Source organism: Triticum aestivum, chromosome 2B (genome assembly GCF_018294505.1).
Source record: "Triticum aestivum cultivar Chinese Spring chromosome 2B, IWGSC CS RefSeq v2.1, whole genome shotgun sequence".
NCBI lineage: Eukaryota > Viridiplantae > Streptophyta > Magnoliopsida > Poales > Poaceae > Triticum > Triticum aestivum.
The window spans coordinates 725,787,801-725,800,512 of NC_057798.1; the positions used below are offsets into that span (position 1 = coordinate 725,787,801).

At 43.5% G+C, this 12,712-nt stretch overlaps 2 protein-coding genes across 16 annotated transcripts; one reads left to right on the forward strand and one right to left on the reverse strand.

Moving 5' to 3' along the window:
- Nucleotides 1–2,441: 2,441 nt before the first annotated feature.
- On the reverse strand, nt 2,442–3,090 carry LOC123042312 (zinc finger BED domain-containing protein DAYSLEEPER-like). Its single transcript, XM_044464790.1, has 3 exons — nt 2,741–3,090; nt 2,595–2,656; nt 2,442–2,478 (listed from the first exon to the last, which is right to left on the reverse strand). Exons 1-3 carry the CDS (start codon nt 3,069–3,071, stop codon nt 2,452–2,454), a joined length of 420 nt encoding a protein of 139 aa, XP_044320725.1. The 5' UTR covers nt 3,072–3,090; the 3' UTR covers nt 2,442–2,451.
- Nucleotides 3,091–5,778: 2,688 nt separating this feature from the next.
- On the forward strand, nt 5,779–12,351 carry LOC123046973 (uncharacterized). Of its 15 annotated transcripts, none has more exons than XR_006422697.1 (14): nt 5,781–6,371; nt 6,679–6,861; nt 7,714–7,781; nt 7,869–7,909; nt 8,345–8,408; nt 8,868–8,994; nt 9,149–9,246; nt 9,538–9,636; nt 9,848–10,028; nt 10,386–10,614; nt 10,746–10,807; nt 11,033–11,166; nt 11,894–12,008; nt 12,101–12,351. XR_006422697.1 is itself a non-coding variant. In XM_044470437.1 (5 exons), exons 1-4 carry the CDS (start codon nt 6,261–6,263, stop codon nt 7,891–7,893), a joined length of 387 nt encoding a protein of 128 aa, XP_044326372.1. In that variant the 5' UTR covers nt 5,780–6,260; the 3' UTR covers nt 7,894–8,408; nt 8,868–8,951. The 15 variants fall into 15 exon arrangements, 1 of the variants encoding a protein (XP_044326372.1); XR_006422698.1 differs by having other exon boundaries at nt 8,868–8,937; XR_006422693.1 differs by having other exon boundaries at nt 5,780–6,371; nt 7,869–8,408.
- Nucleotides 12,352–12,712: the final 361 nt, after the last annotated feature.

The following is a 12,712-nucleotide window of genomic DNA, read 5'->3' on the forward strand; positions in this document are numbered from 1 at the left end:
TTACTCATATAAATAGAACAACCATTATTCTCTAATTTAAATGAATAACCGTCTCGCATTAAACAAGATCCAGATATAATGTTAATGCTTAACACTGGCACCAAATAACAATTATTCAGGCCTAAAACTAATCCTGAAGGTATATGTAGAGGTAGCGTGCCGACGGCGATCACATCGACCTTGGAACGATTTCCCACGCGCATTGTCACCTCGTCCTTAACCAATCTTCGTTTAATTTGTAGCCCCTATTTCGAGTTGCAAATATGAGCAGCAAAACCAGTATCAAATACCCAGACGCTACTATGAGCATTAGTAAGGTACACATCAATAACATGTATATCAAATATACCTTTCACTTTGCCATCCTTCTTATCCGCCAAATACTTGGGACAATTCCGCTTCCAGTGACCAGTCCCTTTGTAGTAGAAGCACTCAGTTTCAGGTTTAGGTCCAGACTTGGGTTTCTTCTCTTGAGCAGCAACTTCCTTGCCGTTCTTCTTGAAGTTCCCCTTCTTCCCTTTGCCCTTTTTCTTGAAACTAGTGGTCTTGTTGACCATCAACACTTGATGCTCCTTCTTGATTTCTACCTCCGCAACCTTTAGCATCACGAAGAGCTCGGGAATAGTCTTGTTCATCCCTTGCATATTATAGTTCATCACGAAGCCTTTATAACTTGGTGGCAGTGATTGAAGAACTCTGTCAATGACACTATCATCAGGAAGATTAACTCCCAGCTGATTCAAGTGGTTATGGTAACCAAACATTCTGAGTATGTGTTCACCGATAGAACCATTCTCCTCCATTTTGCAGCTGTAGAACTTGTTGGAGACTTCATATCTCTCAACTCGGGCTTTTTCTTGAAATATTAACTTCAACTATTGGAACATCTCATATGCTCCATGACGTTCAAGACATCTTTGAAGTCCTGATTCTAAGCCGTAAAGTATGACACACTAAACTATCGAGTAGTCATCAACTTTGCTCTGCCAAATGTTCTTAACGTCATCAGTAGAATCTACAGCAGGACTGGTACCCAGCGGTGCTTCCAGGATGTAATTCTTCTGTGCAGCAATGAGGATAATCCTCAAGTTACGGACCCAGTCCGTGTAGTTGCTGCCATCATCTTTCAACTTAGCTTTCTCTAGGAACGCATTAAAATTCAAAGGAACAATAACACGGGCCATTGATCTACAATCACGTAGACATGCAAAATTACTATCAGGACTAAGTTCATGATAAATTAAAGTTCAATTAATCATATTACTTAAGAACTCCCACTTAAACAGACATCCCTCTAGTCATCTAAATGATCACGTGATCCAAATCAACTAAACCATGTCCGATCAGCACGTGCGATGGAGTAGTTTTCAATGGTGAACATCACTATGTTGATCATATCTACTATATGATTCACGTTCGACCTTTCGGTCTCAGTGTTCCGAGGCCATATCTGCATATGCTAGGCTCGTCAAGTTTAACCCGAGTATTCTGCGTGTGCAAAACTGGCTTGCACTCATTGTATGTGAATGTAGAGCTTATCACGCCCGATCATCACGTGGTGTCTCGGCACGACGAGCTGTAGAAATGGTGCATACTCAGGGAGAACACTTGTACCTTGAAATTTAGTAAGGGACCATCGTATAATGCTACCGTCGTACTAAGCAAAATAAGATGCATAAAGGATAAACAACACATGCAATCAAAATATGTGACATGATATGGCCATCATCATTTTGTGCTCATGATCTCCATCACCGAAGCATCGTCATGATCCCCATCGTCACTGGCACGACACCTTGATCTCCATCGTAGCATCATTGTCGTCTCGCCAACTATCGTTACTATGACTATCACTAAACCCGGGCATCTCTCGGGCCGGGCCGGGTTTCAGGCCGGGCTCAAAAAAGCCCGATGCTGAGATGTGAAGCCCGAGCCCGAAAAAAAGCCCGAGAAAATTCGCGTTTACAAGCCCGAGCCCGGCCCGGCTGAAAAGCCCGAAGCCTGAAGCCCGGCCCGAAGCCCGACAACTCCTGATCCTGATGTACAACAAGTTACAGAATCAACATCATATGTACAAAACAGCAGCATATGCACACAAAACAGCAACATATGCACACAAAACAGCAGCATATACATATTTCACAAAAGAGCTCTGCATTGCACAAACAGCAGCATATGCATATACATAATTACATATACATGTAATGCATTCATTACATAACAGCAGCATATTTCTCAAGCCAAAGACATAAGCAACATAGTTCAACAAGTCCGCAACATACTTTCGAAGTTTCGATAAGCCCACAACAGCACAACATAGTTCAACAAGTCTGATTACATAACAGCATATCAAATAACAAGTCCATTACATAATAAAGATATCAAATAGCAAGTTCAAACTTCAAAGCCACAATTTGATGACTCTTTTGAATCCATCTCTTCCTTATTCCATCAAGCTATCTCAACTTCATCATTTTCCTGGATGAAAGCACAAGTTGAAAATAAGGAAGATAGGAATGGCATGAAGCAGGAAAGCAAGTTTGATATCAACAAACAAGACAAGATACTAAAGGAGTGCATGAATGAATACAAACCGAATCTGAAGATAACTCATTTGCATGAGAACTTGAAGGTCCACCTCCTGTAGTGCTCATTTCTACAAAACAAACAATACAAGAATCAATGGTAATGTGTGCAATGGTGATGTTAATATGAAACAACAATAGACGCTTAATTGTACCTTCACTCTGAGACATCTTCCAACGATACCAATCTTGGAGACACATTAAAGCCTCGATGGTCTTAGGCTTAAGTGAAGCTCGGTTAGGTGTTATAACTTTGCGACTCATGCTAAAGGCTTGTTCCGAAGCAACACTAGAAATGGGGACAGCAAGAATATCCCGAGCCATTGATGCAAGCTCAGGGTATCGCACAGATGATTTGCTCCAAAATTCCAAGACATTCAACTCGTCATTCAATTTTCTAGGAGTTTCTTCCAAATAAAGATCCAATTGAGACCTCTCTACATTTGTCCGTTGAGATTGAATGTAACTCTCGTAGTCATCGAACATATCAGAACCATCTCCCCTACTTCCCCTACTGTTTGTAGCACCATGTGATGGTGTTTGACTAACAGCAGCACCACTATATTCAGCAAACAAACTCTCCAAAGTTGTTCCATGTGATGGATGCACATTAGCAGTATGCCTTAACAAATGAGATGTTCCATTTTTCGAACTTGCTCTAAGTATGGCTTTACAAGTTTTGCACTGAGCAAATACTTGATCAGGATCAGGTTGTTCAATCAAAGTGAAGTTATCCCATGCTTTTGACCTTAATTTTGGCGCAGGATTAACCTGTGGTCCGGGTGGTGGCGGTGGTGGTGGCGGTGGCTGCTGATTCGCTTCATCTCCATCGGATGGCTCATTAGTTCTTGCACGCCGTCCGTTACATCCTGCTGGAGCCTGTTGATTCAACCTTGCCCGCTTGCTGCGAGTGCGAGGTGCCGCGGCAGTACGAGCAGGGGCAGCCGGACAAGGAACGGGAGCAGCTACAACGATCTGGTCCGATCTTGCACTTGTAGCAATATTCTCCTGATCACCATCGGCTTCATAATCCACGTCTTCCTCCTCGTGATATTCCTCACTTAGACTCCACAAACTAGTCATGGCTGCCAAAAAACACAATAAATATGCTCAGACTAGCACTTACACAGATCGTTCAGAGAAGGAGCATACTACACATTAAGGAGACAGAAGATTCAGAGAAGGAGAAGAAGTACAGGAGACTCATACCTGATGGTCACACGCCGACCAGTTAGCGCCGATGCAGTGAGTCGCGGAGCAGTGGACGTGGTCGCCGTCGGGTCCAGGAAGGTGCGGCGCCGTTGGGTCGAGAAGGTGCGGCATCGTCGGGTCGAGGAAGGTGCGGCGCTGTCAGGTGGGTGCGGCGCCGTCGGGACGAGGAAGCTGCACCGCCGCTCGTTAGATCGGGATGGGGAGGGAACAGAGCTCGTCAGGTTGGGGTAGGGAGAGAGCACCACGGCCGCGCCATAGCAGGATCTGGCCGCCGCCGGTGGAGCAGTGTGGGACTCGGGGTCGGGGAGGGTTGGGGACGGCCGGACGGGGTAGTCGTCTCTCGTCTGGGACTCGGGGAGGGTTGGGGACGGCCGGACGGGGCTGTGTGTGTGGGTGCGGGGAGGGGATAGGAGTTAGGGTTTGTGTATTGGGCTGGGGGCGCTGGGCTTTCGGTTGGGCTGGGGGTGTCTAGTGTGCATTCGAGTTTTTCAGCGAAGGTTCGGGCCGGGCCGGGCTTTGCTTCGGGCTAATTTTGGAGCCCGAGCCCGGCCCGAAAATACAAACCTGTCTATTTCTGAAGCCCGAGCCCGGCCCGAGACAGAAGCCCGGCCCGGCCCGGCCCGGGTTTTTCGGGCCGGGCTCGGGCCGGGTTGCCGGGCCGGGCTGCCCACGCCCGGGTTTAACTATCACCATGGCTTAGTGATAAAGTAAAACAATTACATGGCGATTGCATTGCATACAGTAAAGCGACAACCATATGGCTCCTACCAGTTGCCGATAACTTTGTTACAAAATATGATCATCTCATACAACAATTTATATCACATCATGCCTTGACCATATCACATCACAACAAGCCCTGCAAAAACAAGTTAGACGTCTTCTACTTTGTTGTTGCAAGTTTTTCGTGGCTGCTACGGGCTTCTAGCAAGAACCGTTCTTACCTACGCATCAAAACCACAACGACTTTTCGTCTAGTGTGTTGTTTTAACCTTCAACAAGGACCAGCCATAGTCAAACTCGATTCAACTAAAGTTGGAGAAACAGACACATGCCAGCCACCTTTGTGCAAAAGTATGTCGGTAGAACCAGTCTCATGAATGTGGTCATGTAATGTCGGTCTGGTCCGCTTCATCCAACAATACCACCGAATCAAAGTAAGGCGTTGGTGGTAAGCAGTATGACTATTATCGCGCACAACCTTTTGTGTTCTACTCGTCCATATAACATCTACGCATAGACCTGGCTCTGATGCCACTATTGGGGAACGCGGTAATTTAAAAAAAAAATCCTAAAATCACGCAAGACCTATCTATGTGATGCATAGCTACGAGAGGGGAGAGTGTGTCCACGTACCCTCGTAGACCGAAAGCGGAAGCGTTTAGTTAACGCGGTTGATGTAGTCGAACGTCTTCGCGATCCAACCGATCCAAGTACCAAACTTACGACACCTCCGCGTTCAGCACACGTTCAGCTCGATGACGTCCCTCGTACTCTTGATCCAGTTGAGACCGAGGGAGAGTTTCATCAGCACGACGGCGTGGCGACGGTGATGATGAAGTTACCGGCGCAGGGCTTCGCCTAAGCACTACGACAATATGATCGAGGTGTGTAACTGTGGAGGGAGGCACCGCACACGGTTAAAAGATCAACTTGTGTGTTCTAGGGTGCGCCCTGCCCCCATATATAAAGGAGAAAGGGGGAGGCCGGCTGAACCTCCTAGCGCACGCCCCACAAGGGGAGTACTACTAGGACTACTAGTCTCTACTCCTAATGTCTCAGTTGGTAGGTCGCGTTCCGGGTTTTATTTTCGTCCCACCTACCATGGTCTTTTTTGATACCTGCTCCCACCTCACGCTCAGCCGCGATGAACCAAGAAAAACCCTCCAGCCAAGTCCCACACCCGCCACCACGCGCCTAACCTCCCGTCGTACCCATCTATCACAAACGAAAATAAACCAGCAAAAAACAAACCGGCGAAAATTAACCAGCGAAAAAAATCGCAAACCAATCCCGCACGTACAACCGAGGTCTCTTGCCCTCGAGCGACAAACGGTCGCCCGACTCTGTGCCCTCGTTCGCCGCCGCCGCCCTTCGTCCATTCACCGCCGCCGCTCCATCACTTCGCCGCCGGCCGATGGATTCGCCGGGTCGTCGCTCCTCAGGGCCAGCCCCTCCCGCCGCGCTGGATCACGTGGCGGCCTAGGGAACCCTAACCAGCCCCCGATCTTCGCATCTCTCCCTGAATCCCTCCTCCTCCACGAGCCGCGCGGTGTGCTTCCCTCCTCCCACACGATGCTCCTCTCCCTCCCCAAATCGACATGGATCTCGCGCTGCTGGATCCCCTCCTCTCCCTCCCTGACTTGCCGTGAATCTTGTGCTGCGAGAGCTGCTCTATCCCTTCCCTGGCCGCCATAGATCTCGCCAGCCACCATCGGAGGAAGCCCCACATACCCAAGTTTGATGGGCTTGCCAGCGATGTTGAGGTCCTTGCCATGGCTCCGAGCCTGGAGAGTAGCGCTGTCCCAGATTGAGGTGGACTCCGGTTACAAGGAAGAGCTCCGGAGGGAGATGGTACGCACATTATCATTTCCTTCATGTATTTCTACCCTGCAAATCGGTTTTGTATTGCTCTGTATGTCATATTTGTGGCAAAGAGAATTAGGCACTTGCGGATTGCATCCACTTGTATTTTCTGATGAGATATGAGATCTGGTTACAATGCGTGTTTCAGTAAAACTGTGGCAACGGTGGCTATTTTCTTCGCGTGTAGAAGCTTGATGTGATTGTGCATGACTGGCTTGCAAATTGCGTTTCGTTTTGCCATTCGTATTTTTTTGGTTTCTCAAGAGATGGAGAACTTTTGTTGCATGTGCTGCAGACGCTGTTCAAGACGCTGGCCATCACTTTCTCCAGGATGATGATCTTCACTGGGATCACGTCTTTGTACTGTAGCATCCTCCAGTTAGGAAGGCCGGCCGGCCAGCCTCGTGCGGGGCTGGGTCATCATCTCCTTCTTCACCTGGTTAATGGGTGTCGTCATGTTGGGGATTTCTCCTTGCCTGTAAGCACACACCTTCCCAGAACTTGCCAGATTCAAGAATCAACCCTATCTGTGATTGAAATTTGGTGCTTTGTTTATCCGTTGCTTATAACATTCAGTTTGGTTTGGTCCGTCTCAGTCAAAATGATGCCATTGATATACATAATTCTTGCAATTTAGTTCTGGCTCTCGAGTGGCAATATATGTGGGACAATTACTGAATCTTGAATGTAATGTTTTCCTGTATTTGTGCTGCATGAATGTGTCATATTAAGTGGAAAAGACTATGGTTTCTGATCATGGCTGGTGTGCTATATTTTTTTTTTGTTTGACAACAGACAACTGGTTCCCTCTATTTCTAGGCAACTCATCTTTCTGCCCGGTCTTGGGTCAGCGTTGCTTGCTTGCTTTTCTCCCATAGCCCCATAGATGAGTGTCGACGCCGTCTTCGCCTTGGCTATCAGATGCGTCGACGTTGTTGTTGCCTGTGCCGCAGACCAGTCAGTGGACGCTGATGCTTTGGCGAATCTGATGCGGCAGTGGTACCAAGTCTGCTCCAAGTCACGGGTGCAGTAACTACCCGGGTTTTTTCAATCTTCCTCCTCGTGCTTGTGCGTTGGATGCACCTTTTGCCTAGCCGGTGACTTGAAATTTATTTGGGGATGGAAGTAGAAAACTGATGCAGATAGTTTCATAGTTTTGGTGTACTTAGTGTCAAATCTGGTTTGACTGCTTCAAATTTTAAAAGAGGCAACCACAGAGTTCTTCTTCTGTTTTTTTATAATATGTGCCTGATTGACCTGCTTGGTTGTGGCTTGTACAACTTTCTATTCTCCATTAACCCTTTGATTTATGTATGTTGATCTTTCCCAGTTGTCTGAACCTCTAACTACTGAAGCTGAAAATGAAGTTCACGATTGTTTGTATGGTAACGGTTCAGGGTATGTTTCATGACATGCTTGCATCTTGTTTGAAGCTTCCTATGTGCCTTACTAACACAACTGAACATTGCTCCTTTTCACTTACAGTAGCAAAAGTCCTGGTGCTACATGAAACGTTTAACACTCAGGTTAGCAGAAAAAAAACAGTGTTTGAGACCACATGGCAGGTTAAATGACGAGCTAAATATTCATCTTACATGTACTAAACCATCCTTATTGATTGCAAACATGTAAACTTTGCACTGATGTTTTTATACGTAATGGGGAAAGTGGGATCCCTTGTCTTCAGGTCATTAATTTGTACCTTGAATTGTTAAAGGAGATGGGAATAAAAAACCCAAAAGGTTCTCTAAATGCAGCTTCTTCAATACATTTATATTGACAGTTGATAGATGGATCCAGTAGGCCTTGGTAGTGCTAAGCGTGTTTGATTCCACTATTGCTAAGCGTGTTTGAAACCACTATTGCTTGAGTCGTTCTTCCGGTCTCTCATTGGTACGTGGGGCGTACCCCACGTAACATTATGTTTCTCTGATAAATTTGATAAATTTGCTGATGTGAAGGTCGGACAATTCCGAGAATCAGACCTGCCAATATGAGAAGTTAAATGTAAGAAATGAGAATAAGGTGAATACGCTGACAACTTTTTCACGCCTTTCTTTGATAGTCCTGTGGTATTTTTTTCTCATTCACTCCTTGTGAAAATGAAATATGTTACTTGAACTAAAATTCATATCCGCATCTACCATTATACTTATCATCGTGTAACATTATGGGGACAAATGCAAAAGTTGTTTCTGTTTTTCATCCATCTCTACGTTTTCTAAATAATATTTTTTTTCTTAGCATAAACAACAGAGAAGACCTCTGCACTGAACAAAAAATGTATTGAGTTGAAACCTATATCTGCCAAATACAAATAATTGTCTTCAAATCATGTACGGTGCTTGGATTTTATTTACCGAGAAGATCGTCATTGTTGTGTATACACTTCATCATTTTTTTTCATTGATGTTGGCTGCAAATGTTTGACATGAATTAAGATTTCTAATATGTATTCCGGTGATGTTTTTTTAACATTTTCAGGAAGTAGTTTTCTTCGATGAGGAAGATACAAAACCGCTGAATCCGTTGATGTCAAGGTGGCTAATAAACGGTAAATTGGTAACACGATAAGTGATAATAATTTTGCCTACTAACACGAGAGCAAAAGGTACTATTCATGATATTTGTGTGCTTGTGTTTAATTAGATCAATTCTTTGGCCACCGAGAAGATGCTATCCAGGGTGTTTGATCCATCTCCCGTCAGACTTATTTTTGTTGATCTTGTGCTTGACACCAATTATTTCTTCTTCTCAAAAAAAAGGAGGAAGAGGAGACCCCTGGTGGCGCGGACATCCAACGACTCGGACATCGTCCTCCCGTGACGTCCTCCTCCAAGCCCGAATCCAGTGCCTCCTCAAGGTACGTTAGCATGCAGCAGCAGCGTGAGCCTCTCACTGTATTTTTTCCCTTTAGATCTTGCAGAACCAAACGTGACTCTGCACAAAATTTGCACATCCATTCGCTGACATTGAAATACGGCGCTTCTGATCTATTTCGTGATCCACATGAATGCATAGCTTTGTCACATTATCTCAGTCATATATGTCACTCCGGCCCATACTAGCCTCAAATATCATTCAGATTAACTTGCTTCAGAAATGGAGATAATTATAGATTTATTCCTGATTCTATCATATTAACTTGCTTCAGAAATGGAGAAGCGCCATGGTTGGCTGTTGCTTGAGGAAATGAGGAGATGCATATGTCAGCAATGTTGCTGGAGCAAGGAACACTTCCATATTCTATAAGGTCTTTCAATTTATGTGTCGAGTGTTTTCTTCTTCTATAAAGTTGGTTGTTCATGGATGAGACAAACCGAGGAAAAAGTAGGCGTATGATGACTATTTTTAGTTTGTTAGATCAGTTGTAGAAATCAAGTGCCTTTTATGTTCACGTCATCATTTGGTTTTACATAGTTCAGGATTATATTTATCATAATTCAACCTCTGTTACATGGCAGGCCGATGCCAAGGAAGGTGAGGGTCCTGTGGCTGGCTGCTGCTAGGAATAGCAGGCAGTAGGGAAGTTTCTTTCTGATTTGAAGTGTGCAGATTAGGACAGGTCGCTTTTTGTGAGCAACCATCTGAATGCTAAAATGTCATAAATGGCTGTGAACAGATCGGATATGATTCATACATCAGGTAAATAGCATGTACCTCTTTTGATTTCACATGTGCAAAGAGCACTTGCCATATGATGTTTGTCCCATCGGCAATAGTATGGATACTATGGAATTCAGAAATAATGTGCTTGAGAATTTTTCAGACTAATGGTAGTGCAGATTTCAATTAGAAGAGTTCTAAAATATATTGACCAAATTGTTTCTTCAGAACTTGGTTTAGCCCAAGGCTCTCAAGAAAATGGGTTGTGTGTTTTAAGTAATTCTTATTTCAGGAACATATAGTGGAAGCTGCCAGTCTTATCTCTCTTTGAGTCCTCCTAAAGGAATTCTTTGGATAATTTCTTCTTACATTAAATTTTGACATGTTGACACTCAGGTGAAATAGTTGTGACCTCATGTTGCAGTATCTACCAAAGAATATATGTGAAATCCAAGGAATCATTTCTGACTTCTGAGCGATTTGTGGTACGGCTCAAGATATGTGGTTTTGGATTAGGGTAGGACTCAAGATATGTGACTTCCAAGGGAACTGTAAACTCAAGATATGTGGTCTTGGACTAGCAAGATTTGCATCCAGTGACACCCCTACAACAGTTTTCTGGATGGTATGTTTAGATTTTAATAGATTTGATCCACGGTAATTCAATTTTATTAATTATTTTTAATGAAATAGATAGCATAACGGACGCACTTCTTGCAACTTAAATCTCATTGTCTTCTCGAACATGACTTGCAGGACCATGTCACCACCTGATGGTACAGAGCTCATGAACTCTGTAATGTTCTATCATTACCAAGGTAGTTAATAAATTGCTTGCCTCGTGGTTGTGTTTTTTTTCGGCATTCTTTGCATTTGCACTACTTCCTCATTTTCATAGGTTTGTACAACTAAGAAAGATGTTAGATTTTAGCCATATGTTCCATTTTCTTTGCCGTGACTCTGAAATAATGAGCTTTCAACATCCTAGAGTATCTTGACATATCCTCTCTAGCCTCTTTCTCTCAGTTATTTTGTCTATGCAGGAGTATTCACAACTTATGCCCTTGTCTCACGAATTTTCTGATATGCACTGTTGTTAAGAATTTCCGGAGGCTAACTTAGAGGAAGATAGAGGAAAGAGCAGGGCAGTTGAGGGGAAGTACATTTCTCACTGGAGGTAACTTACATTATTACATTTCTCCGGAATGTAATCGATTATATATATAGGCTCTCAATTATTTTCTGCTGCCAATGACATACATAGTTTGTGTTAAAATGATTAGGAGTACCAAAAGGCATTAGTCAGTTAATGTGAAGTGTTTCTGTATTTAGAAATCTTGAAATTGGCTCTTTTCATTATCATTTTCATGATCCTAATGTCTATGTGAAGTATTTTTGAATTTAAAAAACTTGAAATTGGCTCTTTTGGTGAAACGGCAAGAAGCACTTTAGTGAGAAATTAAAGACGAGAAGAACATAATGTACACGTGTGGGTTGCCCCAAACGTCCCCGTAGGGGGCAAACTGGTCGCAAGCATGAAAGAAGAGGCACATCGGCCAACAAACACCCCTTTCTCCGAATGTACAACCCATAAACTCGGGCATGAATTCATAGGTGTGCATCATCGTAGATCTTCTAAAACACTTGGTGCACGCTGCATTACAAAGACCTTCTTGCCACAATTGGCTTGTGCTTGTAGATGGATGCCAATTATGGAGTGTGGAGATGAATCAAATGGAGAAATAATTTCTACTCCCTCCGTCCCATAATATAAGATGTTATTACAACCAATATATGAGTATATTGGTTGTAGTAACATCTTATATTATAGAATGGAGGGAGTATGTGCATATCCAGTATAAATTTGATATGATTTGTACTAACAATCTGATGTGATTTTGTAGACACTTTTTTCAGATTACTAGACATATAGGAGGAATTATGAAACTAAAATGGGATGTTACTGTTGGCATTTGATGACAAAGTGAGGCCAATATAGAAAAAAAAACTAAGCTTTTGGTGAGTACCTTGTGATTTTGTTATGTATTTTTCTGGCTTTAGTTTGCAAATGCAGCATGAAATACTTATGTGATTGCTCTTTCCTTTTGCAGGGACTAACCACGGAATATTAGTACTATATGCTGATATTGACAAGCCGCACTATCTTCTCCGGTGGCATGGGCAACGTGTATTATGTCGAAGTGTGTGCGATTATTGATTTTATGTCTTTATTTTTACTGATATATATTTATACAAGGACGACAATCAACAAAATGTGTATTTCTCATTCAACCAGTGTCCTCGCATGTAAAGACAAGTAATGCTTCGAGCACATGAGAAAGAAAACAGTACTTAAGAATTTTCCTATGGGTGGTCGTTTGATTTGCAGGATTTGTACTCTTAGGATTTTTGTGTTGAAAATTTTCAGCTTTTTGTTTTGAAATTTTTCAGCTCTCGCCGCAATGCACAACCGCATTAATTTTCTTCTCATGATAGGTACCACTCCATGTTTTATTTTTAGATTCAGGACCATGCATGCTTCTCACATCAATTCAGACAAAAAACAAGTGTGGTTCCTCGCACTAAGATGACCCAGCAGCTCTCTAAAGGGGTTCCTCACAGACGATGCCTCCTCGAGTTCCACTTATTTGCTGCTCCCAACTCTGGTATAGTATGAAAATCCTATGAATAAATCTGAATTTTACTCTTTGATGCTTTTGCAG